A 26,861-nucleotide genomic window follows, 5' to 3' on the forward strand; every position below is an offset into this window, starting at 1 on the left:
TTTTCTGTCTTTTTTTTTTTCTTTTTTTTCCTTTCTTTTTGTAAAAAGAGGGTGAGAGGAGGGTGGGGGGAAGGGAGGTGGAATGGGTAGGAGAGGACATAAAACCGGGAGAGACCCCCACCCTGTTACCCTGGGCTGTAAACGAATCCTTGGACGTGAGTCTCTGAGCTGCTCATTTCTCAGGCATCTTGCTGGCTCCTCCCTTCCGCTGGCCTGGGGGCTTGGGGACATGCTCGTCCCCCTCGGGGCTGCCCCGGGAGCCTTCCCAGTGCTCGAGGGTTTTCTTGTGATTAGTCTTTGCTGCCACGCTTTCTTTGCCCTTTGGAGACATTTCTGGAGGCCTCTCCTTGGGTTTCCTCCCTCTTTTCTTCCCGTTTGTGCTTTTCTTTTTCTCCTCTTTGCTGGAAGAAAGCTGTTCCCTGTTTTTCTTTTTCCGGCTGGCCTCTGAGGAGGTTCGGAACCAGTTCTGTGTCCGTGGGGTGACACGGGGGTTAGTGACTGTCCAGGGGCCAGGCACTGGCACCAGCACACACAACCCGAGCTGGGGCCGCCCCACACCCCGCTGGCATCACCTCCCCAGGACAAAGTGCTCAGCCTGGGAGTTCTGGGGACACCAAGGGGGATAGGAAGGAACCTCCCCCCCCCCAGGCTGTCACAGCATCGCTGATGCTGCTGGGAGCTCTGCTGAGCTCTGCTCTTGGCAGACATGGATGGATGGATGGATGGATGGATGGATAGACGGATGGATGGATGGATGGATGGATGGAGAGGGACAGCCCAAGCATGGGCACTTCAGAGCAGGGACTATCCCAGCCCAGCTCCAGCTGCTTCCTTACCTCTGAGTGAGCCTTGATGATGTGGTACTTGACGCCGCTCTCGGAGCTGAACTCCTTCTGGCACAGGAGGCAGCGGTACTTGCCCACCAAGTGGTCTCCCTGCAAGACAGAGCAGCCTCCTGCAGAGCCAAAAGCGGCCCAGAGGGGTGGCCCCACCGGCCCCAGCCCGGCCCTGAGTCCCCTGTGACCTCAAAGTGACACAAAATAAACACTCGTGTCTAAAGCACCAGATCTCTGCTGGCCTCGGTGCCAGGCCAGGAGCTCACAGCCACATCTTCTCTCTGATCTTCAGCCCGTGCTGCAGCCTGTGTGTCCCCAGCAACACCAACGACATCAGGTGTGTCCTGGGGCTGATGGGGCCACTGCCCTGTGTCCTCACTGTCAATAGATCTGTGATCTCCTGGGACTGAACCACCATCAGATTTATGTCCAACACTCACCTAATTTTCCTTTTACACTGTCAAAGAGCCACAGTGACTGCTGGATTCCTGTCAACAGAGCCCTGGTGGGATGACGGATCTCCCGGCTCTGCTGCAGGTCACGGCATGCGGGAGATAATGTGCTCTCTCTTGACGAGGGGGTTATGGATGGGCCCCTCCAGGCAATATATTTCCTCCCTGGGAATTTCTCTGTAGCCGTAAATCTGGAGTTAGATGGGTCTCTCATTTCAGGAGAGGGCAGGGCTGGCCCCACTACAGACTGGCTTCAGGAATACTCATGCAAAATCATCTTGGTGCATCAATCCCCACTGAGGATGAGGTGCTGCCTGGGAGCAGCCTCCATTCTCACTAAGGCTTGACATATTGCAACCAGTTCTGCAGGATTTTACAGTAGGAATCACAGGCCAGCTCTGGAGGGGTTGTGATTTATTTATGCCCAATTTGGTGGCACATGTATCCAAACTAAATCCTCAGTAAGGGGAAGAATCCAACTGATGGTGGTGTGGGGGCCACAGAGCAGCAATTCCCCCAGTGCTGACCCGCAGCACCCAGCCCCAGCTGTGCCAGATACCGAGTGTGCAGCTCTGTGGTTCATGGAAATGCTCATGCAGATCCTGGCTGCTTCCTGTGCATGGAACCAGCCAGAAACCAGCTCCATTTTCTCTTGGACAGCAAAGGAGCTGCCCCAGTCTCCCGTGTTTGCTCTTTTATCCTGCATAAAATCCAGCTTCTCCTGCTGGATCTCTGCAGCCCATTTTCTAAATGATCTCATTAAGGGCTGCTGTTCCAGCTAGCGCTGGAGGAGAGCAGGAGTTGGTGTTTTTAATAACCATGGGATATGGATTGGAGCTGCCTCCTGGAAGCTCCATTCAATGGAAGCTGCAGCTGGAAATGTTTCGGGGTATAAAGCTTTAGCAGCTCTTACTTGGTTCCAATTTGAGGGACCTACGCTGAGCTCCCAATCCCTCCCCTGTGGCAGCTGCAGGCCACTGGAGCTCAGGGCTGCTCCCTCAGGCAGGAGGGCACTGGTCTTTGCATGGATCAGCCACCTCTTCCAGCCTCAGCTCATCCCAGGAGGCACTGCAACAGCAGTGTTGGGTAGTCAAGGGCTCATGAATGATTTGGGGGCTGCAGGAACCAGCTGGGCAAGGGCTACTGAGGGATGGGGGGGACATGAGGCAGGATGGCTTGGTCCCACTGCTGTGTCCCTGAGACACTCCATGTGTTAGAGGTCTGGGCTCTTGAGGGAGATGTTTGTATTATGGGACCTCTGCTTCACAGTTGGGATGGCAGCTACATCCCCTCCATCCCATCTGCTCTGCTCCAGCCTCTCTGCCTCCATCTGCCTCCTGACAACTCACTTCGAGCAGCACTGCCTGGCCAGCCCTGCCAGTGGCCACCATCCTTTAACCTGTGCATTGTCCCTTGGCCTGTCCCTTCCAAAGCAGCTGGGGGGGAAGAGAAAACCAAACCCCAAAGACACCTCTGAGACAAGGGTGTAAAAGGAGGGACCTACCTTGTTGCAGTTGGCCAGGTGAGCTTTCAGCCCCGAGACGCTGGAGTAAATGGCTTCGCAGAACTACAGGAAGAAACAAAGCAGGGTTAGACACGATCCCCCTCATCTGCCTTCCTCTGAGCCAGGGCCAGGAGCCTGCTGAGCCAGCACAGCCACCGGTCCAGGCTGAGCAGTGTGAGGTTAATGCTCTGCGAGGCGCCGAGGGCTCTGGTCACACGTTTCCTATTAGTGCTAATGGGAGTCATGTGGCCACATCCCTCTGCAACAGGCTGAAAAACGTCTCCCCTAAATGTCTCCGTGGAAAACGGTACATTTGTGAGCTGTCGGGAGGTCCTGCTGGGCTACAGGAGTTCTTGGAGCCACAGCAGAGGCTTAACAGAGAGGACAAATCACCCGGGCAGCAGCATGACCAGTTTCTGAGCAACGTCTTTTTCAAGTGCCTGTGTATGACATTAATTAGCCAGCCCGGCTCCCCCGGCCTTGTGGGAACAGCCTCCTTCAGAACTCCCATTAGCAAGGCTTTGTTTGGGATGATAAATCCAGGCCCAGCACCAGGGCGGGGTTCACCTCCCTGCCAGTTCAGGCCAAGACTGTTTCACAGAGAGATGAAGTGCCTGCACCATGCCCTGAGGTTGCTGCCTGTCGCAAGGCTTTAAAAAGCTTGGCTTAAATCCAGCCCAGCTTAACTCTGGGAAAAGCAGGTTCTCTGCATTAAAAGACTCCTGAGCACAGGATGCACAGCCTTTGCTCCGTCTGGAGCCTTGCTTTCCAAAGGCAGCTCCAGAGCCTGAACTGGGCAATGCTGAACCATCAGCCCAAGAGTGGCCCAGTCCCCAAGGGTGAGCACACCAGGAGGATCCCAAAGGTGGGACATGCTTTAATGAGGCACGGCAGCAAGCCCAGGGAAAGGAGGTGAAATGAGCGTCTGAACATCACTGTCATCTGAGGCCCAATGAGAACCTGCTTTGGTGGGTTTCTGCCCCTAAAACTCCCCCTTCCTCCTGCAGACTGAGACCAGCCGGCCTGTGGCAGAACAGAGACAGTTCTTACATTGTTGGGACAGTTGATGCGGCCCTTCTCCTTCACTTCGTTCTTCCAGTTTTCCAGCAGCCTGGGATTGAGCTTTGGAAGCCCTGGTCGGGTGTAATTGAGCTGTGAACAATAGCAGAGGATTAGCAGAGCTGCACACCCCAGCCTGGTCTGTGGTGGAATCCTGCCTCTTCACACGGGTCTTGTCCCCGTCCGAACTGAATCGGAGCTGAAAACTACTTGTGAGGCTTCCCCCGGAGATGCCATTCCCCTCCCTGGGCACTGCAGACCATGGGGGTGGCTCTGCCCTCTGCTGTGCCACCGGTGAGGAGTCCCCAGCAAACAGGAGAGGGGAGGCTCCTGCTCCTGCTCTCAGGTCCATGCCCGGCACCAGGGCCAGGCCCAGACCCGGTGTTTTTAGTACACGGTGTCGGCACAGCCCTTCTGCTGTGTTTCATAACCAGGGGAATAAACAACCCTGCACACTGGGCAGAGGGGACGATGCCAGGAGCCTCCATGGCTGCCTTCCATGGATGAATGGGCACAACTCGTCAAACAATGAAAGGCTCTTGTGCCTCTGCCTCTCCTTCTGGCAGGGCTGCTCCTTCCAAGTGCTTTTAATTACCGCTTTATTAACGACTTTGAGGGTTAGCATAGCGGGCCGGCCTTCCCAACCCCAGTTCTGCATGTTCAGCACAAGTCAAGGCTGCAGCTCCGGGCATCTCTGGGCCTCCTGGCCGCTGTGCCTGGCCCTACCTGTGGGGTTGGTCCCTGCCTGACACTGTGCCACCGTGCCAAGGTCTGCAGGGGACACTAGCCTGCACAGCCATGCCAGCACAACTCCCAGCCCACCCCGGTGAGCTCTGCCAGAGCCAATGGATGTTGTTTGGGTCTCAAGCCCCAAACTTGCCCCGAGTGGGAGAGTGCTGGGTGAGCCCGCAGATGACACGGTGCAGGTGTAGGTACCTGAGCATGTGCCACTCTCCATGGGCACCTCTGACCATGGGCCATGGCTGCATCCCTGGATGGAGAGGACGCAGAGCCAAACAGTGCTCACAGAGGTGCAAACCCAGGAGCTGTTTTTAAAACGTTCCCTGAGGACCCGGGGCTGGTGGTTCAGAGGCAGAGGGAAGCTGGCTGGATTTCTTTTCCAGCTGTGACTTTTCCTGAACATGCTGATAAAGTTGCAAATCTGCCTTTGTCCAGCTCCCCCCAGCTGTTCCCAAACCTCCCTGCAAAGGGAAGCTCGGGATGTGGAGGGCTCAGATGCCAACCGCTCATTTCCACTCAAACTGGAGTGATCTATGTGCCCCTGCTGCCTTCCCCTTGGCACGTGGCAGGGCACGGCCGGAGCAGGGAGTGCTGGGCTCCATGAGAGGGGCAGGGGCACAGGGCCTTGCGAAACGGCGCCGCGAACGCTGGTACAGACGGATGTGGATGTGGAAAACTCCCCCGAGCCCCAGCGTGCTGCTATTCTGTCGTGCTTCGCGGCTGGGGGAGATGCCAACAGAGCTCTTTGAAGCTCTGGGATGGTGCATCTACCAAGCGCTTGGTCCCCCACCCGGGGGAGGCAATGTCACCTCCAGGGGAGAACACAGGAGCCCCTTTCAGCCATTGATACTGAGAGCCGGGATGCCAAACGGCCTCCATAATTAAAACCCAATCAATCCCATGAATGAGCAAACATTAATGGTAACCGCACACAGCCCCAGCAACAACCTCTCCCTCCGCACGTCCCCGGGGAGGACGGCGAGGGGGGATGTTCAGAGATGTGGACTCTGCTGCTCTGCTTTCCCACTCCAGAGAAAAATCCCTCCCCGCTCTCCTCCAACAGCCCTGCACAATAACATGCAAATCCCATGTCTTCCCGGGGCGCTGCGGTTCTGGGAATGTCAAAGTCATCTTTATGTCTCTATTAAGAGGGAGCCCCAGGCATGGAATATTTTATATTTTTTTTTCTTTTCCATTTATTTTCCTCAAACAGCCTGTAAGTGAAAATCTTCATGGCCAAATCATTAAACGACTACAACTGGTTTTGGCTGCAGCCCATCTCTTCTGAACAGTCGAAGGATGCTGGGCTGGGAAGGTTTGTTTTCTTTGACTGACGGTTTTATTTAATTAACTTTCATATTTCAATCCTCTCTGCTCCTTAGACAGCTCTCCCCTTCCCCAAAATATATCGCAGTAAATGAGAACCATGTGGGATGTCTCAGCCAAGGAGCGCCCCTGGAAGCCTCACCCAGGTCCCCAGCACGAGGCATGGCTCTCCCAGGGCCCCATGGAGGCTGTGGGTGATGCTGTCTTGGAGGTGAAGCCAAAATGCACCCAAGGGTGTTGGATGGCAGCCAGGTCCCACAGGAGGGTCACACCACGCCAGCGCTGCCGAGCAAGGGGAGGAAGGGCGGACTCGGCCCCGCAGCTGGAGCTGGGATCCGGTTTGGCCCACCAGTGACATGAGTCTGCAGGGCTCAGCCTGGCTCCCGCCCAGATCGCAGGGCCATTGTTTTGGGGGACAAACCCAAGCCAGCCTCTTCTGCTCCGGAATTTATCCTGGTTCCAGTATAAAACCTCAAGCCTTTTCCCCTTTAGCTTTATGACTGGCCCACAGCAGTCCTTCGCTCTGAACCCCTGGCACCCCACAGCATCCAGGCTCCATGGGGATGTGCAGCATCCACGGCTGCCCTCAGCCCTGTGACAGCACCACATCCTGAGCCCTGGGGAGGTGAATGGGGTGTTCTTGCATCCCACAGAGGAGCTCTGCATCCCTCCCTGTGCAGGATTGTGGCTGCCTGGGCTGCAGGAGCCCAAGACCATCTCCAGTACCTCGAAGCAAGCAACGCCACCAGGAAGGCGTCACACCATGAAACAGTGGGATTTCCATGGCATTTTCTTCCCTCTTGCCCCTCAGATGCCTCTTCCCTCTGCTCGAGGAGGTTGTTTCTTATCCCCCACTAGATCCCCACAGCCCACTGTTGCCTGCCTATGCCACCAAGCTGGGTGTTCCCTGCAGCCTCTCACTCCTTCTGTAGCAGCCCCAAGGCTGCCCACAGGCAGCAAAGGCCAGAGGAAGGTCAGAGGGTCGGCAGCATCTTCACGGAGATTCTGCAGAGGGGATTTTTCCCAGAAAAGCAGCAGGGGTGTGCCCTTCCCCATCTGACAAGCCCAGCAAGCGGCTGTTGTGAAACACCCCATCTGTTTCAGCTTATCCGGAGGCAAATAAAGATCGGAGCGAGAAAATAAGACTCCAGTGTATATTTAGAAATGCTGGATTTGGTTAGTGCAGACCGAAGGCAGCGCAGGGCCTGGGATCGAGCAGCAATCGTTTATTCTGATGCCATTGCTTTGGTGTGAAGGAATCCATTCTCCCGGGGAAAGGCGAACGCGTCCCACCATGGGCCACCAACGGGATTCAGACCCAGCGTCCCTCTCCCTGGCTGGGACCAGCTGCCATGTGGCCACAGCACAGGGGCTGCAGTGGGGCTGTGCCTTCTGAAGGCTGCAAACCTCTGTATCCCATCGGCTTGCTGAGGAGCTGTGCCTTCCCCTGGGAAAAAGTTTTGCTGCCCGGAGAAGGGATGAAGAGGAGGGGTGGCTTTCTTCATCAGCTTCCTTGGAATCCATGTTGACTGCTGGGACCGCTGGTGTGGAACTCAAAGAGTTCAGGGATGGAGCTGCATCGTTTGGGTGTATCCATCCACCACTGGTTACAGATCAGAGCTGGGACTCATCCGTCCCTCAGGAATCCCGGAAATCCCCAGGGCTTGCTGACAAGAGGCAGGAGCAGCTGAAATCTGCTGCCAATCCCTGACTTTCCACCTCTCTCCAGGTCCACTGAGGGGGTCTGCAGACCCAGCAGCATACTCCCAATGGCTGGGTAAGGCTCAGAGGGAAGAAGAGGTGGTGGTGTGGCGGCTCTTCTGGGAATTCCACCATTTCCCATCAGTCCTGCCATGCTGGTCACGGTGAACTGGTGTTTTTCTTCCTGCTGCTCCGGTGGCTGTGGGCTGTCAGCTCCCTCGGGGACAGACACCACACACGCTCGGTGGGGCGGTGGCATGGGGACATGGGGACACTGCCTGCTGCTCTAAGCCTCCCACATGGCACAGGGCTGTCCTGCCAGCACAGCTGAAGGCACTTCTGAGGGAAGGGCTGTTCGGGGCTGTAACAGGGTCAGACTGGGCACTTGGTGGCATGTTTGAGGCGCTCACAATTGGGAGGTTTTCTCCACGCCCTGAACTGAAGTAACTTGTAAACCCAGAGGGGTCCTGAGCAATGCGAGACGGCTCAGCAGAGCAACACAGAGCGTGCTGAAGTCAGCAAGTTCCCATCAGCCTCCCCAGGCAGAACCTGCCTCCCACCTCCTTCCAGCACTGCTCGTCGAGAAAAAATGTCATAGACTGAGCAGATTATGGAGTGTTGTCAAGGGAACGTGACAGCCACTGCAAGATGTACCCACAGGCACACACACAGCTACGTATGTATTCACCCACTGCACTGATTTCCTCCAAAATCCACAGAGGATTTCATGTAGGGCCTGAGGTCCCGATCCTCGTTTTGTCACCTGGGAGCTGATCCAATTCCCCCCTTGCCCACCCTCAATGCAAAACTGCTTCTGCCAATCTCACAGCAATTCCTTGCTTTTTAGCACCAAGATGGGGCTCAGTTAAACTCAAACAATTAGACTCTGAACACAAGAGATGTCTCATAAAAAAACCCCACCAGCATTTCATGGAGCAATTACAGCAGTGCTGAGACCTTTACGATGCCTTTGTATGTCAGCCTGAACATGTGTCCCTTGTCCAGGCCTGGGGTCCTGGCTGCTCCTTCAATTCAAACAGAAAATATCCAAAGTCATGAGTAAGGGAAGCAATTCCAAAAGGAAAGAGAGAAACAAAAGAGCTGAGGCTGGAGGGGGGAGAAGAGAGCAGCACACCTCTCCTCATGCAGTATTTGAAATGAAACAGCTACTTTGGGCTTGATTTTTTTATGTTACAAATGCATTGCAGCTGAAGTCATCTGGAACCCAACAATGGCAACACCAAGCAGTGGGGAAATAAAAACTTTGCAACCAGTTCTGGCCCTAGAACCCCCAGCTCTGCTCTGTGGCAGCACTGTGGCTGGATCCCCTTCTGTGCCAGTGCCTCACCAGGACGCCAAGGTGGGTAAAGAAGCTGCTGGTTTGTTTCTGTGCTGGTTTTCCAGCTGCCTGCCACGTGCAGACTGGGATCTGAGCCAGGCTGAGCTCCTCTGGGTCTCTGCAGGACTACGCTCTCCTGATGCCCTCTGATCCTCACTCCCATCTTTGCAATGTGCCCAACATTCTGCCCAGTGCGAATTTTGGAGCTCTGGACAAGAGATACCCAACTGTTCAGAGCAAGGAATAGACCTAGCACCCAACTGCAGAGTTGCCTGCTCAGGAAACAGGCTGCAGCTCAAACAGAGACTTGCAGGATGGCTCTGCATTGAGTTCTGGCAGACGAAAATACTCCGGTTCCCTCTCTTTTTTCCTCTTATACACTGAAAAGGCTTACGATTTGCTGCTGCTTCATTCCTTTTACAGTCCAGAAGGAGTGCACCTGGAGGGAATTTCAGCTTTGGGATGCTCCCAGGAATAATCACTTCTTCCTATAGCCACGAGGGAGGTTTGGTTTAACCAATGCCTACACAAAGCTCAAACCTCCTGGAGCCCCATGTAGACCCCACAGCATCGGGCCACGAGTGCATCGCTGCTGGAGCTCAGCTCAGCCCTGCCTCCACTCTCCACCTTCCTCTGCTCGCAGCAGCACTGCTCTGGGATGCTGTAGGCCCTTTACCTCCAGAAAAGCATCTCCCAGAAGTTAAGGAAGAGACGTGAAGGGAGGGAATTCTGCCTGGAGCATCTTTGCTCTCTGACAGTGCAAGAGAGATCATTTCAGGTTTGATCTCTGCTCTCTTCACATGCTCCTCTTGGCTGCCAGCATGGACCAGAACTGACCCTGCTCCACAAACAACATCCTCTGGGCTGGACTCTGATTTCTCCCCAAAGCACCACCCTTTGCTCCATTCCACCCAGTGGGAAAGGGCAAAGCTGTCTGCAGCTGGGAGCCTCCAGACCACAGGGGCTCAGCCTGTGCTGGGTGGGCTCTTCAGCAATAAATCTGCCATCACGGCTAATTAATTTAAGACACAGCAAGGGAGACACGTGAGCCCTCAGCCATCTGGGGCCAGGCAATCATCCTGGGATCTCTGTGTACAGCTGGGGCCAGGCAATCATCCCAGGATCTCCATGTGCAGCTGGGGCCAGGCTAGCATCCCGGGATCTCCGTGTACAAACAAAAGGAGAACTAAAGGCTGCTCACCCGCTTCGTTTCAGGCACCAGGTCATCCTTCATCCTCCGCTTGGTCCAATCCCTGGCGAGCTCATCCTCCGCTATCTCCTGGAGGTGAAAGACGGCTACCTGGGCCGATGTCCGACGGATGCGGCCGCTCGGGGTCCTCTCGAAATCTTCTATGGGAGCAGGCTCCTGCTTCACCTCTGGCTCCTCCGGAGGCTGCAAGAGAGACAGAGTCAGGAAGGGCATGACAAGAGAACAGGTGAGCTCTCCGGCCCCAGGATGGGGATGCTGGGATTTGGGCTGTGTGTTTCCAGACCTGCTTTGTGTCTCTGTGCCAGAGCACTGGAATGAAGGGAGCACCCACCCCCTCAGCCCAGCAGCCAGCCAGGAGACAGACCGACTGTGTCCCGCGTGTGTAAATGTCTCCAGTTATTAGAGTTAGGAAGTGATTAGCGCTGGATGCACTGTCAGAAGGGATCAACAGAACAGAAAGGGATGCTCCCCAGGGACAGATCCTGCCACCCCAGCGCTGGCAAGCAGCTGGTGCTTGTGAGGGAGTGGCCTGAGCTCTGGTTTTTTTCCCTGCAGAGCACGGATGCAGGGTGGGCTGGAGCACAGCCCAGTGGGGACTGGGGAAAGAGAACACTGACGACTGCTCCGTTCCTGTAAACACAGCATCCTGCCTTTTTGGAGGGGCAGAGGGGCCTCCAGCCTGTTCCCCCCAACATCGCAGGGTACAACACATGCGTATGGTGATGTGAGGGAGAAAACAACATCAGCCCGACGTCTGCACCTGCCTTGCCCGGCCCGGCCCTGCCCGGCTCTGTCCTGCCCACGGGCTCCACAGCAGCTCTGCAGTCCCCCCCAGGGGGAGGTGGCCCGGCTCCTCGGGCTGCGGAAGCATCCGGGGGGCTCACCGAGGCCGTGTGTTCTGACCGCACATGGTAGTCATGGCCAGCCTTGGATTTGTACTTCTTGCTGCAGTGTGGACAGCTGAAAACAGGCTTGTCGGCCTCAGTGAGCTGCTTCCCACACCGCTTCTGGTGGTACTGGTAACCCATCAGGCTGGAGAAGTTGGCCACGCAGCCCTATGGAGATGGGGAGAAGGGAAAGGTTAAGGAGGGCTGGGGCTTCATGTGCCCACTTCCGAAAGGTTGGGATGCTGTTGCTCCAGGAAGGAATATTCCTGAGGAGCCCACTCCGCAGAATGGATTCACCAACCCATCCCATCCGAGTGATGGGGGATTTGACAATCCCCAAAGACACATAACAGTGCCCTGGAGGGACGGGGGAAGCAGCCTCTGCCCCTGGCACTCCCTGCCCCCACCACATGGACAGAGCTCTCCAGACAGACACATGGTGGGCAGAGGGAGGGGAAGGCATTGAGGAGGCACTGCCTGCATGGAGAGCAAAGCATCCACGGGACAAACCTCTGCCACACACCCCCCCTTACCTGTTCGTGACTTGTCTGCAACCAGCTCAGCACTGTTTTCGGCGTGGTTTGCTTTGGTTTTATGCTGTGCCCGGGACAGTGCCGGCTGTGCCCCTTCCTGACTTCAGGAGGCAGAGCCTGCTCTCCAGTGCTCCTCAGCCTGCCCTGTGCCCACCCTCCTGCCAGGCTGGCCTGTCGCCAGAGCACACAGAGCCAGGGGGATGGGGACTGGGATGGCTGAGCTAAGGTGGAAACGTCGAGCGCGTGCCAAGGGATGCCTGGAGAGCGCATGTCCCTCTGGAGAATGCCATGTCCCCCTCTGCACGGGACTCACTCCTTCCACCTTCTCATAGAACGAGAAACAGGAATCTTTCTCGTACCTCATTGGGGCATTTCAGTTTTCCCATCTGCTTTAGCACTTTCCTCAGCCTTTCCCGCTCTTCCTGTTCACCAAGTCCAGTGGTTTCCACAGGAACAGGCTGGAAACAAGGAAGTAACAGAAGCAACAGAGTCAACCATTTATTCATGTCCTCTGTGCCAGGAGTGGGTGCTAAACCCCTGCCTCTCAGGAGCTGCCCTGGGCCAGAGGGAACCTCTCCTGAGGAGAGCTGGATCTTCCACTGCTTTGCTGTTATGTGGCGGATCTGCTCCTGCTTTTCCTGTGTTTACACCCAAAGGGTCAGCTGAGAAACCCAGGAGCAGTTCCTGCACGGAGGATTCACCAGCCAAACTGAAGAGCAGGAGATTAAGGCACAGGTAAAAGACAAGTCACAACTGGTAAGCATGGGACTTGTAAATATGTGGTTATGCCTTGCCCTGGTATCCTGGAGATGCACACGACCAGATTTTTAGAACAGCATCTAAACTGATGTCTGCAAAATTTTATTAATGATAAATTTTGTGGCTGCTTCTCCCACGCACAGTGGAGAGCTAAAGACCAGATTTTGAGATTCGTGCAAGGCAGAACCCATCAGTCCCAGATTTGTGGGCACGGTTTTGGAGGCAGAGCTTTGCCACTCAAAATCCACCTCACCGTACTCACCAAATCTTCCCCCATGCTGGGATCTGAAATCCTGTTTTATTTTTTCAGTCTTCTGCTCTACTTATCAAAATCAACATGAGCCTAACTCACTACTGGGGAAGGGAAAGCTTTGCTTGGCAGGGAAGGGGGAAGGCCGCTGTCTGGGCTGAGCAGTGTGTGAAATGCTGTAAAGATGGTGCTGTGATGCCTCCTTTACAAAGACCATGGAAATAGGACTGCCAATGGCTTCATCTTCTGCATCTGCATGGAGAAACAAGGCACGAGACAAGCACAGCCCACCTCCCCTACCTTGCTGACGTGTTCAGCCATGGTGTGGTAATTCAGCCCAGCTTTAGACTTGAACTGCTTTTTGCAGTGCTGACACTTCAAGGCATCCTGCAGCTGAAGGAATTAAAGACATGTCACCAGGGAGGCCACAGCCCACCCTTCATCCTCCCAAGGGCTGCTGCTGCCTGTGAATAACCCTGTGGGTGGCTGTTGCTGCAGCAGTACCCAGTGGTGGGACCCAGCAGCCAACGCAGCCTCCCCATCCCTTCCTGCAGGTCCAAGCTTTCTCTCTGTTGTCCTGCATATTGTTATCAAACCCATATGCCCCAATTTTTGGAAAACATTCCACTTTGGATGTAGATTTAAAGCCTCACTGGCTGGAAACATCTGGACCTGGTGTCTTGGTCTTCCTGTTAAAGGGTTAGGAAAGAGAAGAAGCTTTGATCTACCAATATGTCAGCGGACTGTGCTCTGCAGCCCTGTTAACTAAGACAGATGCTGGTGTGCAGTGCACTTTCTGGGTGCCTGGGCTGCATGAAATGATGGACATAATCTGAGCAGAGTCCTTCCTACCTCATACTGCTCTGCTGTTTGACCCAACTCGGCCTCTTGAGTGCCTGGGGAGATGCATTATCTGCACACCCTGAGCTACAAGGGGCACTTGCAGACTGCATTAACAGATCTTGACTTTTGCTGGGGCAGCGACCAGAATTTACTGACTGAGGAGGCGAATGACAAGGAACCAGTGTCTGGATGGCATTCCTGCTTCTCCTGCCTGGTGCTTCACCTTCACCACTTCCCCTTCAAAAAGGCCTGGACTGAAAGCTGAAGAGAGAATGAAGATAGAGCTGCAAATCCCTCCTAATCCTGGAGCTCTGGGGAAATGAAGACTAAACTCACTGCAGCCAGCTGGGAGTGACTCACTGGTACCTGTGCTCCCAGCAGTCAATCTTGTTCCAGACCCAAGCACTTGATCCTAACAAGGTGGACACTAACAGCTCCATGACCCATCAGATGCCAATGACAGTCTATTTGGGGTTTACTCTTCTGGTCAACAATTTAGCACATGCCATGTCCACATTCCAACAAGCCCTCCCACCTAGGACACCAGGAGAATATACCTGCCCTTGTCTCCTTCAGGCCCAAGCATGTTGCAACCCTCCCCATCCTTTATTTCCTTTCCAAAACCAAAGGAAACAGGTGGACACTGCTTGGTGACAAGCAACAAACAGATAAACCAATTTTCATTTTTTATAAGAGTTTTGGGATCCTGCACATCCTTTCCCCATTACCAGTCATTAAAGCAGAGAGCAAGCCCAGAGGATGCCTGCACTCCAGGGTGGCTTCTGATGGGGATCACATGTGCCTGTAGCAGTGTGGCCTCACTAAGGACATGCCACAGGTTCATTTCAGGGATGGAATGCTTCAAGCTGGACCTGTGGTTACACACCTGAAGCTTGGGGACTGTCCTGCCTGGGCTGGGATTCTGAGAGCATCCCAGCTGCCTGAGCAGCACAGCCAGCCCCAGCAAGGACTGTCCCTCCCAGGAGGGTGACAGAACACTCCCTCCAAGGGCCGGAGCCCTGATTCCTTGGCTGAACACCCGCTGGTCTATTTGCAGGGAAGACACCACTGACTGCTCCAGCAGAGCCATGCTCGGCAGGTCATCCAGCCATGCATCCCACATGGAGCCAACTTGGCTTGGGAGATGCTCCACAGGGCAGGTGTGACCAGCGACAGTCAAGATACCCACTCTGCTGAGGCCAGGAGCATATCAGAACAGGCAGGATTCTGCCCAGCATCACTCTAGTGCAGAGTTTGAAAGGGAGAGCAGCCTCCCACTGCTATATAAATAGTGAAGCAAAGGCTGGGGAAGCATTTACAGAAAATGAATGTGGAATCAAAGCCCAGCCACATATTTTCAAAGCAGGAGGCATCGATCCCACGTTGGCTTTCTGTGGCGACAGCTCTGCACCGCACCAGGTGACGGATGAAGACGTAATCCTGTGCTCTGATGGATGGTGGTGTGGCAGAGAGACAATTTTTCACTGTATCATTACTGAACTCCTGCATCCTGACAGCCTGCCTGAGCACATCCAGGCTCAGAGTCTCCCCAAGACGTGCTCTCATGCAACCACAATTTATCTGGCCTGCACAGCACACAGTGAAACCCCACAGCCAGAGCTCTGGAGGAGGCCAGATTAGAGACAATCCCAACAATCCCTCCAGCCTTAAAACTATTTGTTTAGCTACTAGAAATACCTAACTCTGCTAGAGACACTGGGGCCAGGGGCCCAGACCACAGAAGGATTCAGGATTGCTGAGAATCAGTGTCCAAATCCCTCTGAATTGATGTAAGGCAGCCAGCAATCTGAACTTGACCAGCAAGTGTTCTATCAAACACAGCCCTGAACTGGTTTTAGGAGCAGCAATGCACATTTATGAATGGCACATGTACACATCCGTTCCTCTCCAAAATCCATGTGTTTGATTGAATAAAGCAAGGCCTTACTTTCTGGCAGACATCCATGTGCTTTTTGAGCCCCACAATAGTTTTCCTGGTTATAACACTGCAGGTTGGACAGGAGACTTCCCCCTTCTCGCTGATCTCCCGCTGCCACTGGTCCTCCGGGTTTGCTGGAAAAGGAGAGGAGAGAGGTGTAACACTGGCTGGGCAGAGGACTGCCCTGTCTAAGCCTTGATTTGGTAAGCTGAAAAGCTCTCCCTGCCCCACACTCCTGCAGCTGCCTGAGCAAACTGGGTCACTGGGTGACTTCACATGGAGTTACCAGACCTGCTGACCTGGGAAAAAGAGTTTCACCCTTCCAACCCTGCTGGTATCCTGCACACTGGGAGTTAAAAAAGGATAATGCCCCTGGCCACCTGATCTTGCCCTGCTTGCAATAACTTCCCCCTGCCAAATGAAACAATTAGCGGGAGCGAAACAAAGGTGAGCGTCTCGGCTCCATCCGGACGTGTGCCTGGAAAACTTCCCTGGCAATCCTCTTCCCAGCAGACATGGAGGTAGCTAGGGGACTGCTGGCTTCCAGGCATCTGTTTATTTGAATGACTGTGGCCAGCTTAAAAAAAGCTTAAAATAAGAGATTCATGAGGCCAAAACCTGCTCCCAGGTCCAGAGTTCACGTCGCGTTCTCAGCAGAACAGCGCTGGGCTTCCAGCAAGGGAAGCCTGGGCTGAATAAAATCCACCAAGTCTGTTTATTTGGATGCTCTTGCACGGCTGTGAGATCAGAGAGTCGTTTATTTGAATTTGAAAGCAGTGTAAGGCACTGCAGCTGTGTTTATCTTGCACATCCTGCGTTCCTCCTGCTGTCAGAGCTCCCAGGGAAAGCAAGCAACCTGTGCCTGGGATGTAGGCTGCATCTCGGAGAAGGAGCAATCATTCCTAGAGTTATGCACTGGTGTCATTCATGGGGATGATGTTAGAAAAATGCTATCATCCCACATGCTGACCCAAGCTGTGGTCACAGCGCAACCAGCTGGAACTTGGCTCTCAACTCCCAGCACTTCCATCGCGCTGACCTGGCAGTGAAGCGAAGGTAAGGTGCCCCTCAGGATGTAAACTGTGCCTGCATTAATGTTTTAGGAGCAGTGGCCGTTCCCACATCTGTGCTGCGCTTCAAAAGCGTGCTCCTACTTCTGATTTTGTGCTGCTTCTCCTGGCAAACCTGCTAGAAAACTGGCCTAGCAAACAACCCGCTGGGCCAGGAGGGGTGCAGGGACCATGAGCTGCAGGTGAAGGTGGGGACTGAGCAGAGCACGTGAAAGCAGCTAAGCTGCACACAAAGCTGCTGCCTGTGCTTTGCACCCTCCAGCCTCACCTGCTGGTAGGTGCACAGCAGTTTCCTTCTTCACAGCAACTCCTGGAGATTTCTTTTTCAGCTCCTCCATACTGGTGTTTCCCTCCAACTTCTTGGCTCGATGGGCTTTTGCCTTGTCCTCTGCTTTGACAAGACCTGTAGAGAAAGAGGATGCTTCTTCAGTACTTGCTTTAATACCTTCAGAGCAACTTGCACTTAGCAGGTAAAAAATCTCTACCTCTAACCCAGGGACACTGAGCTGGCTGTAGGTCTGCCAAGGCTGCACAGTCAGGTCCATGATTATGACAAGCAATATCCTCACAGATCGTGGTGTTTTATAAATAGCATCATTTCCCCCAACCCAGTCAGTTTATGAATTATGGAAACACCATGGCAAAGTGAGGTAAGAGGCCTTTAGCCAGGCAGACAGGCCAGGGAGGAGGGAATAGGGTGTTTTGCAAGAAACTGGAGGGGGGAACTAGAACAGCAAATTCAGGATATAAAAGTGATGTTCCTGCTGATGCTCCTGCACTGGAAAAGCTGTTTAACTCCCCTGGGTCCACCCCCCCCAAATCCATGTGCAGTGCAGCCCTGTGCCTGCGCTTCCACAGAAGGTGCTGGAGGCAACGTGGTGAGTGACAGGGTCAGATCCACACTTGCCCCACGAGGGTCCACATCCTCCTGAAAACCCAGGGTCTGAATGGAGACAGCACCCCATGATGGGCTGGGGCACCCTTGTCTTTGGGGAGTGACTGTCACATCTAACACGGGGGGCACAAGTGAACACATGCCCCTTCTTCGCTCTCCACCTGAGGCAGCAGGTCATGGAGGCACCTTGTTCTCCAGGAACCTACCGCAGACGCTTCAATCTATGGCAGTGCCTCTGCGGGGAAGTTAAGGGAAACAAGCCCAGACTTCCCAGGAGCCAGGGGAAAGGAAATCACAGAGACCACATCCAGCCTGCTCGTCGGTGTTTAATTCCTTCAAAGCCATTAGTGCCTCTCCCCCGAGTGCCTCGTACTGGAAGGTGCTGCCTCCCACAGTGCCTGGAAATCCGCTTTTTATTTCCCCGACTGAACGTATTTCATAGCCAGACTAAATCCAGTTGCTCTCGTACCAGGGATGCTCCAGGATTTCCCCCTCCTTCCCAGCCCCGATGGAGCATGACCACAGTCCCACTAGCTCTTGCTTTGTCAGGCTGCAGCAGCAAATTCCTGAGCTCCCTCTCAGAAAACATCCCAGCAACACACGTCTCTTCTCCCTTGGATTCATTCCCTTCAATGTGGGCGACCAGCAGTGGGGATGGTGTCTGAGGGGTGGGTGCGTCACCAGCCTTTCTACGCAGCAGAAATCCTTCCCGATGCCACTGGAAACACTGCGACATCCCAGGATGGTGGGACGATGATGAAACGATGTTTCTCATATCTCGCTTGTGTCAGCAGCTTGTTACTCTTGTGTTACAGCTGAACATTCCTGGATCCTTTCCTCTCTCTTGCCTCATTTCCGAGCGCCAGGCTCCAGAACAGAGCAGACAGGGTTGTTATCAGTCCCAGCTCTGCTGCTGCCTTCCACTCTCTTTATGACACTCTTATGGTAGAAAGCACCAGCTCTCCCAGTGTGATATCCTCAGGCTCCATCTGGCTCCACCACAGGGAGGGTTCTTGGAGAAGGGGCTTCCCTGCAATGCCCCAGGGAGAAGGTACAACCCTACAGCTGACCAGAGTTGTCCCTGTATTACCTTTCAGTCCAAATGTCCCCGAGATGGATGGCTGCTCCCCCGTAAACTTCTTAGGAGTTTTCTGTTTCCTTCCTGACTCAAAAGAGAGAAGCAGAGAGAGAGATTTGGTCAAATAACTGTACTGCCAGGGGGATTCATCAGTTCTGGGGCATGGAGTGAGCACACACTGTGTCAGGAGTGGATCAGGATGAAGCACCCACCCACCAAACACCAACAGGCTGCTGCTTCCCACCCCCTAAAACCAGGATAAATGTGTTATTTAGGGTTAGTTCAATGAGTGGAAGTGGTGGCTCTGTCTAGTGCTGAAAGCCACACAGTTTCCACACCTCAGCAGCCACAGTGGCTGTGGTGGTTTGCTTTGGTGCTGCAAGCACTGGAACCCCATGCTGTGATGGGGACAACCATGGCTCTGTCTGCCAGCTCTGCAGCGGCCACGGACAGAATGAGCTGTTCCAGTCCTTCAAGGAAAATGGGTTTATCCGAACCATCCTGCTTTAACCTGCCACACTCAGTGAAGATAGACAGGCTGACATGGCAGCTTGCTACGTGGCCAGGAATCCAATCCATTTCCAGTCTCACAGGTCCTATAGGAATAATCTCTACCACAGCTACAACCAGGTTTCAACTCCCAGTAAAACTGCAGGAAACTGGGGCTGAGGTGAGGGGAAACTATCAGGATGTTAAATCAAGACTTGGATCTCTCTTGGATTCAGAGAGGCACTTGCAGCAGTGTTGGCAGGAGCAGAGCCCCTTCCTGTGGGACACTTCTTTGGGCTCCTGAGCCAGCGTAGCCCCGGGCTCTAATCTTACTGTGCTTCATCCTCTCGGGGTCTTCCTCCTGCAGCGAGGCCTGGCTGCCCCGCTGCTGCCCGGCGTCCTTCCCGCTCGAGGACTTGGCCGTGGGGGTGGCAGCTGCCATCGCCTCGGCCGCTGCGATCTGGAACTCTTTGCTCTCCCGGCTCTCCGCCAGGCACTCGCCATTCTCCGTGTGCTCCTGGGCCACAGCTTTTTCCGTCTTTGGCTGTTTGGGATGGATGGTGGGGCAAGCTGAACTCTCAGCAGCTCTAGGGCAAAGCACAGAGGGCTTGTTTAAAGAGGGGTCGTTAGACAAGTGTCCTGAGACCTCTCCCCCCTCTCCAGCCCAGGTCATAGGAACGGAGGCAGGCACGTTCCCCTTCTCCCAGCCATCCCTATGCCACTGCCATGCAGCCCAGCCACAGCCTGGCACCTTTTCTTTCCACTGCTCTTCCCAATGGCCTTGGGCACTTTGTTTTCTGCTTTGCTGGTTGGCACTGGCCGGTCCAAGTGATTCCAGAGCCGATGCTTTTCCAGCTGGGTTTTGGAGGTGAAGGCAGCTTCACAGTACGAGCACGAGTAGGTCAGCTTCTCCGAGATCGCACCCTGCGCGGAGCAGGGAGAGACAGGTGAGCACAGATCTTAGACCATAAAAGAGACAGGCTTTTTCTGGCATGGGCACGAACATAAACCCTGTGTAATACCCTTCTGCCCCTCCAAACAGTTATCAAGGGTCCACAGTCCCCTGGGCCAGACCTCACGCTGAGCCGCAGGGACCCCAGTCCTTCTTGTACATACCTCGCAAACTGCTCCTGGCCCATCTCTGCCCTCCCCATTTCCCCATTTTAACCTCACGTTTCTCCTGGGTTTTAAGGCCTGAGAGAGGCTTTGGCCTGCAGATGGTAATGGAAGAGCTGGCCACTGGAAAGGACAGGCAGTTCTCTGGTCTGCTTACCCCTTGGCAGCGCTGATAGTGGTACTTCAAGCCATAAATGCTGGGGAACTCCAGCCAGCAGCCTGAATTGGGACATTTCACCCTGGAGTGGGCTTTGAATTCATCCTTCCACTGATTCATCAGGGGGAGCTGGGAACAGGAGAGACAAGAGACAGCTGAGTTCAGAGCACCGTGTGCCCAGCTGTGTACCAGTGTATCCCAAGGGGGCCTGGAGGGCACATGGGACCTCTGACCATTCACATCCAATCCCTTCCCACAACACAGCCACAAAGTGGACCCAGGGGTGTGTTTCAGTGCAGCGATGCTCCCAGTGAGAGGTGCTGGGATAGATGCTGCAGGCTCTACAGGCTAATGATTCCTCCCAGGGATTTACCTTGCTGTGCCTCCCAGAGCACACACACACTCCCTGCCAGGCTGGGGAATAAATCAGGCCTGAAGTCGCCCGGGTGATTTAATCACCCCACATTTCATCTAGTCTGTAAATCACCCCATGCCCGTGCTCTCATGACAAACTGCTCTGTGTGTTGTCCATGCTAACGGTCAGGAATTAAACTGCACAACCCTGCAGGGAATAAATCACCCCTTTGCCATTGCTGTTGGATCATTAGCCAAATCTGACACGGATATGACAGGATGTGGCTCATCTGGGCATGGCCCTGGGAAGGTGAGGCTGGAGGGAAGTACCATTCCCTAACCAGTGTTTTGGAGGATGCCTGCATAGAGGGGTTGAGGGGACAAGATCTTGCTCAGCCCAAGACAAGGCTGCTCTGAAGATTAAACCACCGGGAAGGCAGGTTTAACCCCAGAGTGGGGCTGGCTGGAACATGCAGTGCAGGGCAAGTCAGAGGGAGCGAAGCAGGGAGGGCACTGGGGAGGGGAGGGGTCTTACAGGGATGTCTTTCAGTGCCTGATTCTCAGCCTTGGGTCGTCCTTTCTTCCTGCCTTCAGTTTTGTCACTGGTCGCATTTTCTGCAAACAGACGGAGCACACATCACCAGCCGTGCTGGAGGAGCTGCTGTCCTGGCAATCCTGGTGCCCAGCCCTCAGCTCTGGGCTGCCACTCCCTGCCCTGGCAAGGATGGAGATTCCCCTTTGGAAGGCAAGGCCAGCTCCTCTGCAACTGAAGTGCTGATAAGATGTGGTGCAGGGAAAAACGCTCTCCTGAACACAGGCGCGTTCACGCTGCGGACAGCTGGAGTTCATTCCCCTTAGCAATAAATTATCCTCCTCTGCTAGTAATTATGGCTTCAATCCCCTCAAGGTAAGAGTGGCATCTGGGAAACATTTAGGGCACATGCATTTCCCCACAAGGCCACTGATTCTGGGAGCCTGGTCTGAGATGCATCGCTGGGGTCCAACCCTCTCCTGCGGTGCAGGCACCCCTTGGTGTCTGGGGCTGCTGTTAGCAAGGTAAAGGCAGTGAGAGCCTCTTGCAGAGGGGATCTGCCCAGAATAAACAGACAGAAGAAAAAAATCTCCTTGAGCCTGGAGATTCCTGGATAGAGAAATCAGCCATCCATCAGTGTGACAGCCCTTAGTGTGAGGGTCCCCCGGGGCTCATACGCTCGCAAGCCTCCATCCCGGGGGCCGCGACACGGGAGGCAGCAGATGGTCTGAACTCATTTAAGCCTTTCCATCCTTTGATGTAACACTTAGCTACCAACACGATAAATAGGCGGCGAGACACCCATCTCGTTAAGCCAGACACACGCCTCTCCGAAGGGAGAGACCACCTCCATCCCTCCTCTCCCGCTCCCAAGGACCAGCTCCCTACAGATCCCAGGACCTGGGGCTTTTTTGGCCAGCACAGCTCTTGTTGGTGGGTCAAAGTGAGAAAGAGACACCCCAAGACCCAGTGCATCCACACCCCCTTGTTTTGGCAGCCACTTCCCAACCCCTGCCACTGGGTTCATCCCCTCCGCCCCATCTGCCTCCATAGAAAGCACAAACCAGTTCCTTACCCAGCTTGGGCAGCTCTGCTGGCGGGTTTATCCTTGTCTCTGTCCTGCTTTCTTTGCTGGCAGCAGGTTTGTTAGAGCCTGCAGCTTTCCTTCCACCTTTGCAGGTATAGGAATCCGCCATCTCTGAAAGAAGCAGGGGAGGCGTTAAAATTCACTCCTCGGAGCCGGGAACAACACATGGTGAAAGCAAGGAGAGCTGCTGGGGAGGGAGGGAAACAAGCAAACTATCACGCAGCTTGAAGATTCCCACAAAGAGAAGAAATGAGACGTGCTTCTGAGTATTTGTTCTACGGTCAAGGAACGCCACAGACATGGCTGGAAAGCTGCTTTCATTACAGCCTGGCTTCCCCTCCACGTACAACAGCAAAGACTTTATTAAAAATTATGGGCTGACTTTGCCCAGAGAAGTAGTGAATAAATGGCCTTCCCTCTTCGTTTATTTCTCTGCTTTCATTTAAGACACCAAAAGCAAAAAAAAAAAATAGTGAGTTTTAATGAACAGATGTAGTGATAAATTTCCAATTTTCCTTATTAATGGGAAACCGCTATAAACTGAGAATTGTTAATGTTATCTGAATTTTCTGTATTAATAATTCAATTTGGCTTCTCTATAAATAATGAACATCAGGAATTATCGCAGAAGGCCCACTCTTGCTCCTGAAGGAAGTGGCAGCAAGACACCCCTCCGTTTGGTGGTGCCAGGAAGAAGCCCACGGAATGACTGCCTTTGTCTCTGGCTTCAAGTTCTTTCTTCCCTTCCCCACAGCACAAGCAAAGACATGTCAGAGGATGGGGGCTGCACCGGGAGATGCCACATAAGGATTTGGGGGAAAGAAGTCCTCCACACCTTCACAATAAGAGCATCAGCTCCTTGGGAAGTGATTGCCCAGACCACTACAGCCTTGATACCCTGGCTGGGATGTGATGCTGATGCTCACCCACGGGCTTTTTCAAAACATGGATTTGAGTCGTCACTCCCAGTTCCTCCCACAAGATCATGTTCAGCGTCATTTAACTCAACAGAGTTGATTCCCAGAGCATCCAGACTCATTCCACCTGTTCTCATGCCCAGAGGAATAGGGGAGCATCTCCTGCATAGCCAGATTGCCAGCCATGCCACCAACAAGTGAGACATGAGGGTCCAGCAGCTCTTTCTGAGGTGCCCCCAGGGACTTTCTGTGTGGGATCAGGGACTGCACATCGCATGCATCCCACATGCTCTGAGAAGAGAACTGGCAAAAGCTCAGCTGGTGACACGTATGTGGTTGGTTGCATGGACACAAAGGTTAATCCGATCAAGTGAGAAATTCCAGCCTTGGCAACAGGTTCTGTGGCATTTGGTGCTGAACATGGGCATCGTTGATTCAGCTAATCTGGGCTCTTTCAGTGGGAGAGCTGGGAAGGAGCTGCAGCCTGACTGCCAGCGGCTCCTTCCTGGAGCAGGCAAAGAGAGGGTTCCCTGCAGCCCCTTCCCAAATCGTTGCTCCACTCCTACTAATGTGGACACTGCTACTGTCCCCAGTTCTCCAGGGATAAACATGCCAGTCCCCTTCCTTCCCGTGCTGCCTCCTGGCACCTCTAAGCAATCCTTAATCAAGTTGCTCAAAGAAAACAGGGGAAAAAAAGAGACTCACAAAAGACCAGAGAACTGAAAGCTGAAGACAAGATCTCTGTGCTCAAAACAGAGCTGAAACTTTATGCATTCAGGGACACCTTTATCCTAGTGCCAAAATGCAGTGGGTGACGGAGCACAAAACCTCTGTGCCCACCTTGCTGGGCAGCTCAAGGTGACATGCAAGATGTGACAGGCAGGGCAGACCCTGCTGATGGCCCACCTCCTGCACCCGAAACACCCTGTGGCACCACACACCACTGAGCATCACACCAACACTCCCTTCCCAAAATGTCCAAAGTGCCCAGCTCAGCCCAGCTCCAGCAGCTGGACGCTTCTCATTCCCCTTAAAACATCCATCCCCTCAAAGAGACCCTCTCTGCCCAGCTTAAGGGGTTCTGAATATTTTGTTTTTCCACACCAAACACTTCCTTGAATTTTTCCCCTTCTTAGTTTTTGATTAAATGAAAGATAAAAATCCTATAAACCATTTAGCAAGAGTCAAACTCTGCTCCTCGGCCACCGATACAACCCCAGGGATCACAGAGAAATTGTCCCAGAGCAAGAGAGCAAGAATCAGCAAAAGCCATTGTGGGGTTTTTTTGTAATATCCAAACTTCTCACTCATTTTTGAGTAACACACACCGAAATAGGCAACAGCCCGTGCCCTTCCACACTTTCCTTAAGGTTTTTCTCACCAAAAGTGAGAACCCTTTTGCTGGTAACGGGAAGAGAAGGTATTGGCACATCCTAGCCATTAGCAGGGCTGGGATATGGTGCGGGAAGGTTGGGACTGGTAGCATCTTATGAAGCCTCCAGCTCTTTTTAGGTAACTTTTTAGAAGTTTGTGGCAATATTTTTGAAGCATCCCAATCCAGCTCCACATAAAAAACCTCTGTCAACACAGAAGCCAGCGCAGGATGAGTAGAGGTCAAGTTGGCACTGCTAGGAGCAAGGGTGAGGAGGAAAGCCATGGCTGTGGGAAGGGCAAGTGGAGTCTGGGAACCAAAGGCACTGTTCCAAAGCCACCAGCAGCCCAGCCTGGCCAGCACAGCCATGAGCTTCTCTGTGGGATGTGACAAGGGACAGCCACATCCCAGCCAGTGGCAGTCCCAACAGGCTTTTTCCCACTGTGACAAATCCCTCCTGCAGAGTTGTCAGGCTTTGAGGGCTGGGCGCAGCCTGAAAATTGGGCATAAAGCGGGAAAGCGGAAATAATTCCATGTAGAAATGCCTGCCTTTGGATCAGGCCCACAGGAGCATGCACGCAGCCAGGGACGGCTGTGATCCCCTTACAGTCCCACGACATCCTTATGGCTGCCAGGGGGAACATCACCCACGAGTCCTGACCGCAAATTCTCCTGCCAGGACTCCCGCCCCAGTCCCATCCCCACAGAGGCACCGTGTCATGCACCAACCGCCTGGTCACCCATCGGTCCACTCCACTTATCATCAATAATTTACCAACAGTTCCAGTGCAGGGAATACCAAAAGGCAAGGGAGCTGCTGCCCTGGCACAAGCCATGTGCCAGCAGAGACGCAATGAGGCCAGCGCAGACAACGGATGCCAAAGGGCACTGCCATTCCTGTTGCTGTCAGAGGAGCTGTGCTCTCTCCCATGAACTCCAGGCAGAACTGGAGTCGCTGGGAAAAACTTCCAGGGAACAAAGACAAGGAAGCGGTGGGAGAGGCTTCCTAGGGAGGGAGCGCAATCACCCTTGCTGGAGGTTTCCCCGGGAGGGAAGCACGTGGCAGGTGAAGCCCTGCCAGCCGCTGCCTCCCTGGGCACGGCTGACGGCCGGGCAGCTCCGGAGGGACACGGAGCATCCCATCCCCATCACCTACACCGACTGACACCCCGAGGCTCTCCAGGAGGGAATCGCCTCACCCGCAGCCGCCACTCCTGCCGCACATGGCTGTGACCAGGCGCAGACGAGGCTTTTTGAGCGTATAAAGTTTCTGTTCGAGGCACGTTATCCCATCCGTCTCCTCCGTGTCCCCGGGCACTGACACGAAGGGAAAAGAACCCGCACGTGCCTGGCAGACAATGAACCCTCGCCGTGCCTGGGGGGACCGGGGTGTCCCCTGTCCGGGGGTCAGTGGGCGTGAGGAGCTCTGCCCGGCGCCGCTGTCACCTCCGAGGCACGGGGAGCTCTGCCGGGCGCCGCTGCCACCTCCGGGGTGCGGGACCTCAGTCCTGTCACCTCCCGCCCCGGCCGTGCCACCCGCGTCCCCTCACAGCCCCTCCCCGCTGTCACGACTGCCCGGGCCTGTCACCCCCCGGGCCCGCGCCCCATCCCCGGGAGGCGGCCGGGGCTCCCCCGCGGGCCGGGCCCAGCGGGGCCGACACGGAGAGGGACGGGAGGGCCGGGCCCGGCCGGGCCGCGCTCCGGGAGGGGAAGAGAGAGCGGCAAAATGGCGACGCGGCGGCGGGCGGAGCGGAGCGGAGCGGGGCGCGGGGGGTCCCCGCCGCGGGGCCGGGCGGGCCGGGGGCCGCTCGGTGCTTACCTCGGCGGGCCGGGCCGCGGTGCGGGGCGCGCAGGGGCCGGCGCGCCCCCCGGCCGGCCAGGCGGTGCCGCCCGCCGCCCCCGGGCCGCCGTGCGGGGCTCCCGGCGCGCCCACACCCGCGGCGGCGCCGCGCTCCGCTGCCGCGCTCCCGCCCGCCCCTCGCCGCCGCCGCCGCGGCTCATGCGCGCTCCCCGCCCCGCCCGGCCCGGCCCGGCCCGCCCCGCACCCCGCTCCGCCGCCGGCCCGCGCCGGCCTCGCCTGGCTCCGGCAGCGGCACCGGGAGAGGCACCGGCACCGGCAGCGGGAGGGCGGGACGGGGCAGCGCTCCCCCGGCCGCCCTGACCTGCGCAGGTGCGGGCGGACCCCGGTGCGGGCAGGGCAGCGCTGCGCTGCCCGTGCGGGATGCGGGCAGGGTGCCGGCCTGTCATCCCCTGCTCCGGGGTGTCGCACCCTCCGGGGTGCAGGCAGTGAGTGTCCTGGCTGTCATCTCCCCATCCGGGGTGTGCTGCCTGATGTCCTGCCCTCCAGGTTGTAGGCGGGATACCCTGCCCGTTATCCTGTTCTTCAGGGTGCAGGCAGGGTGACCTGCCTGTTGT

At 55.1% G+C, this 26,861-nt stretch overlaps 1 protein-coding gene across 2 annotated transcripts; it reads right to left on the reverse strand.

The window, feature by feature from the left end:
- On the reverse strand, positions 1–26,413 carry ZNF512B (zinc finger protein 512B). Of its 2 annotated transcripts, none has more exons than XM_064673971.1 (17): positions 26,266–26,413; positions 22,146–22,268; positions 21,074–21,153; positions 20,185–20,313; positions 19,663–19,835; positions 19,245–19,498; positions 18,435–18,506; positions 16,718–16,852; positions 15,389–15,513; positions 12,898–12,990; positions 11,948–12,046; positions 10,933–11,223; positions 10,160–10,351; positions 3,843–3,944; positions 2,793–2,855; positions 837–935; positions 1–466 (listed from the first exon to the last, which is right to left on the reverse strand). In XM_064673971.1, exons 2-17 carry the CDS (start codon positions 22,264–22,266, stop codon positions 173–175), a joined length of 2,322 nt encoding a protein of 773 aa, XP_064530041.1. In that variant the 5' UTR covers positions 22,267–22,268; positions 26,266–26,413; the 3' UTR covers positions 1–172. The 2 variants fall into 2 exon arrangements, with proteins under 2 accessions (XP_064530041.1, XP_064530040.1); XM_064673970.1 differs by having other exon boundaries at positions 11,053–11,223; positions 26,266–26,412.
- Between the last annotated feature and the right edge of the window lie 448 nt (positions 26,414–26,861).

The sequence above is a fragment of the Pseudopipra pipra genome, chromosome 17 (assembly GCF_036250125.1).
Source record: "Pseudopipra pipra isolate bDixPip1 chromosome 17, bDixPip1.hap1, whole genome shotgun sequence".
NCBI classification, from domain to species: domain Eukaryota; kingdom Metazoa; phylum Chordata; class Aves; order Passeriformes; family Pipridae; genus Pseudopipra; species Pseudopipra pipra.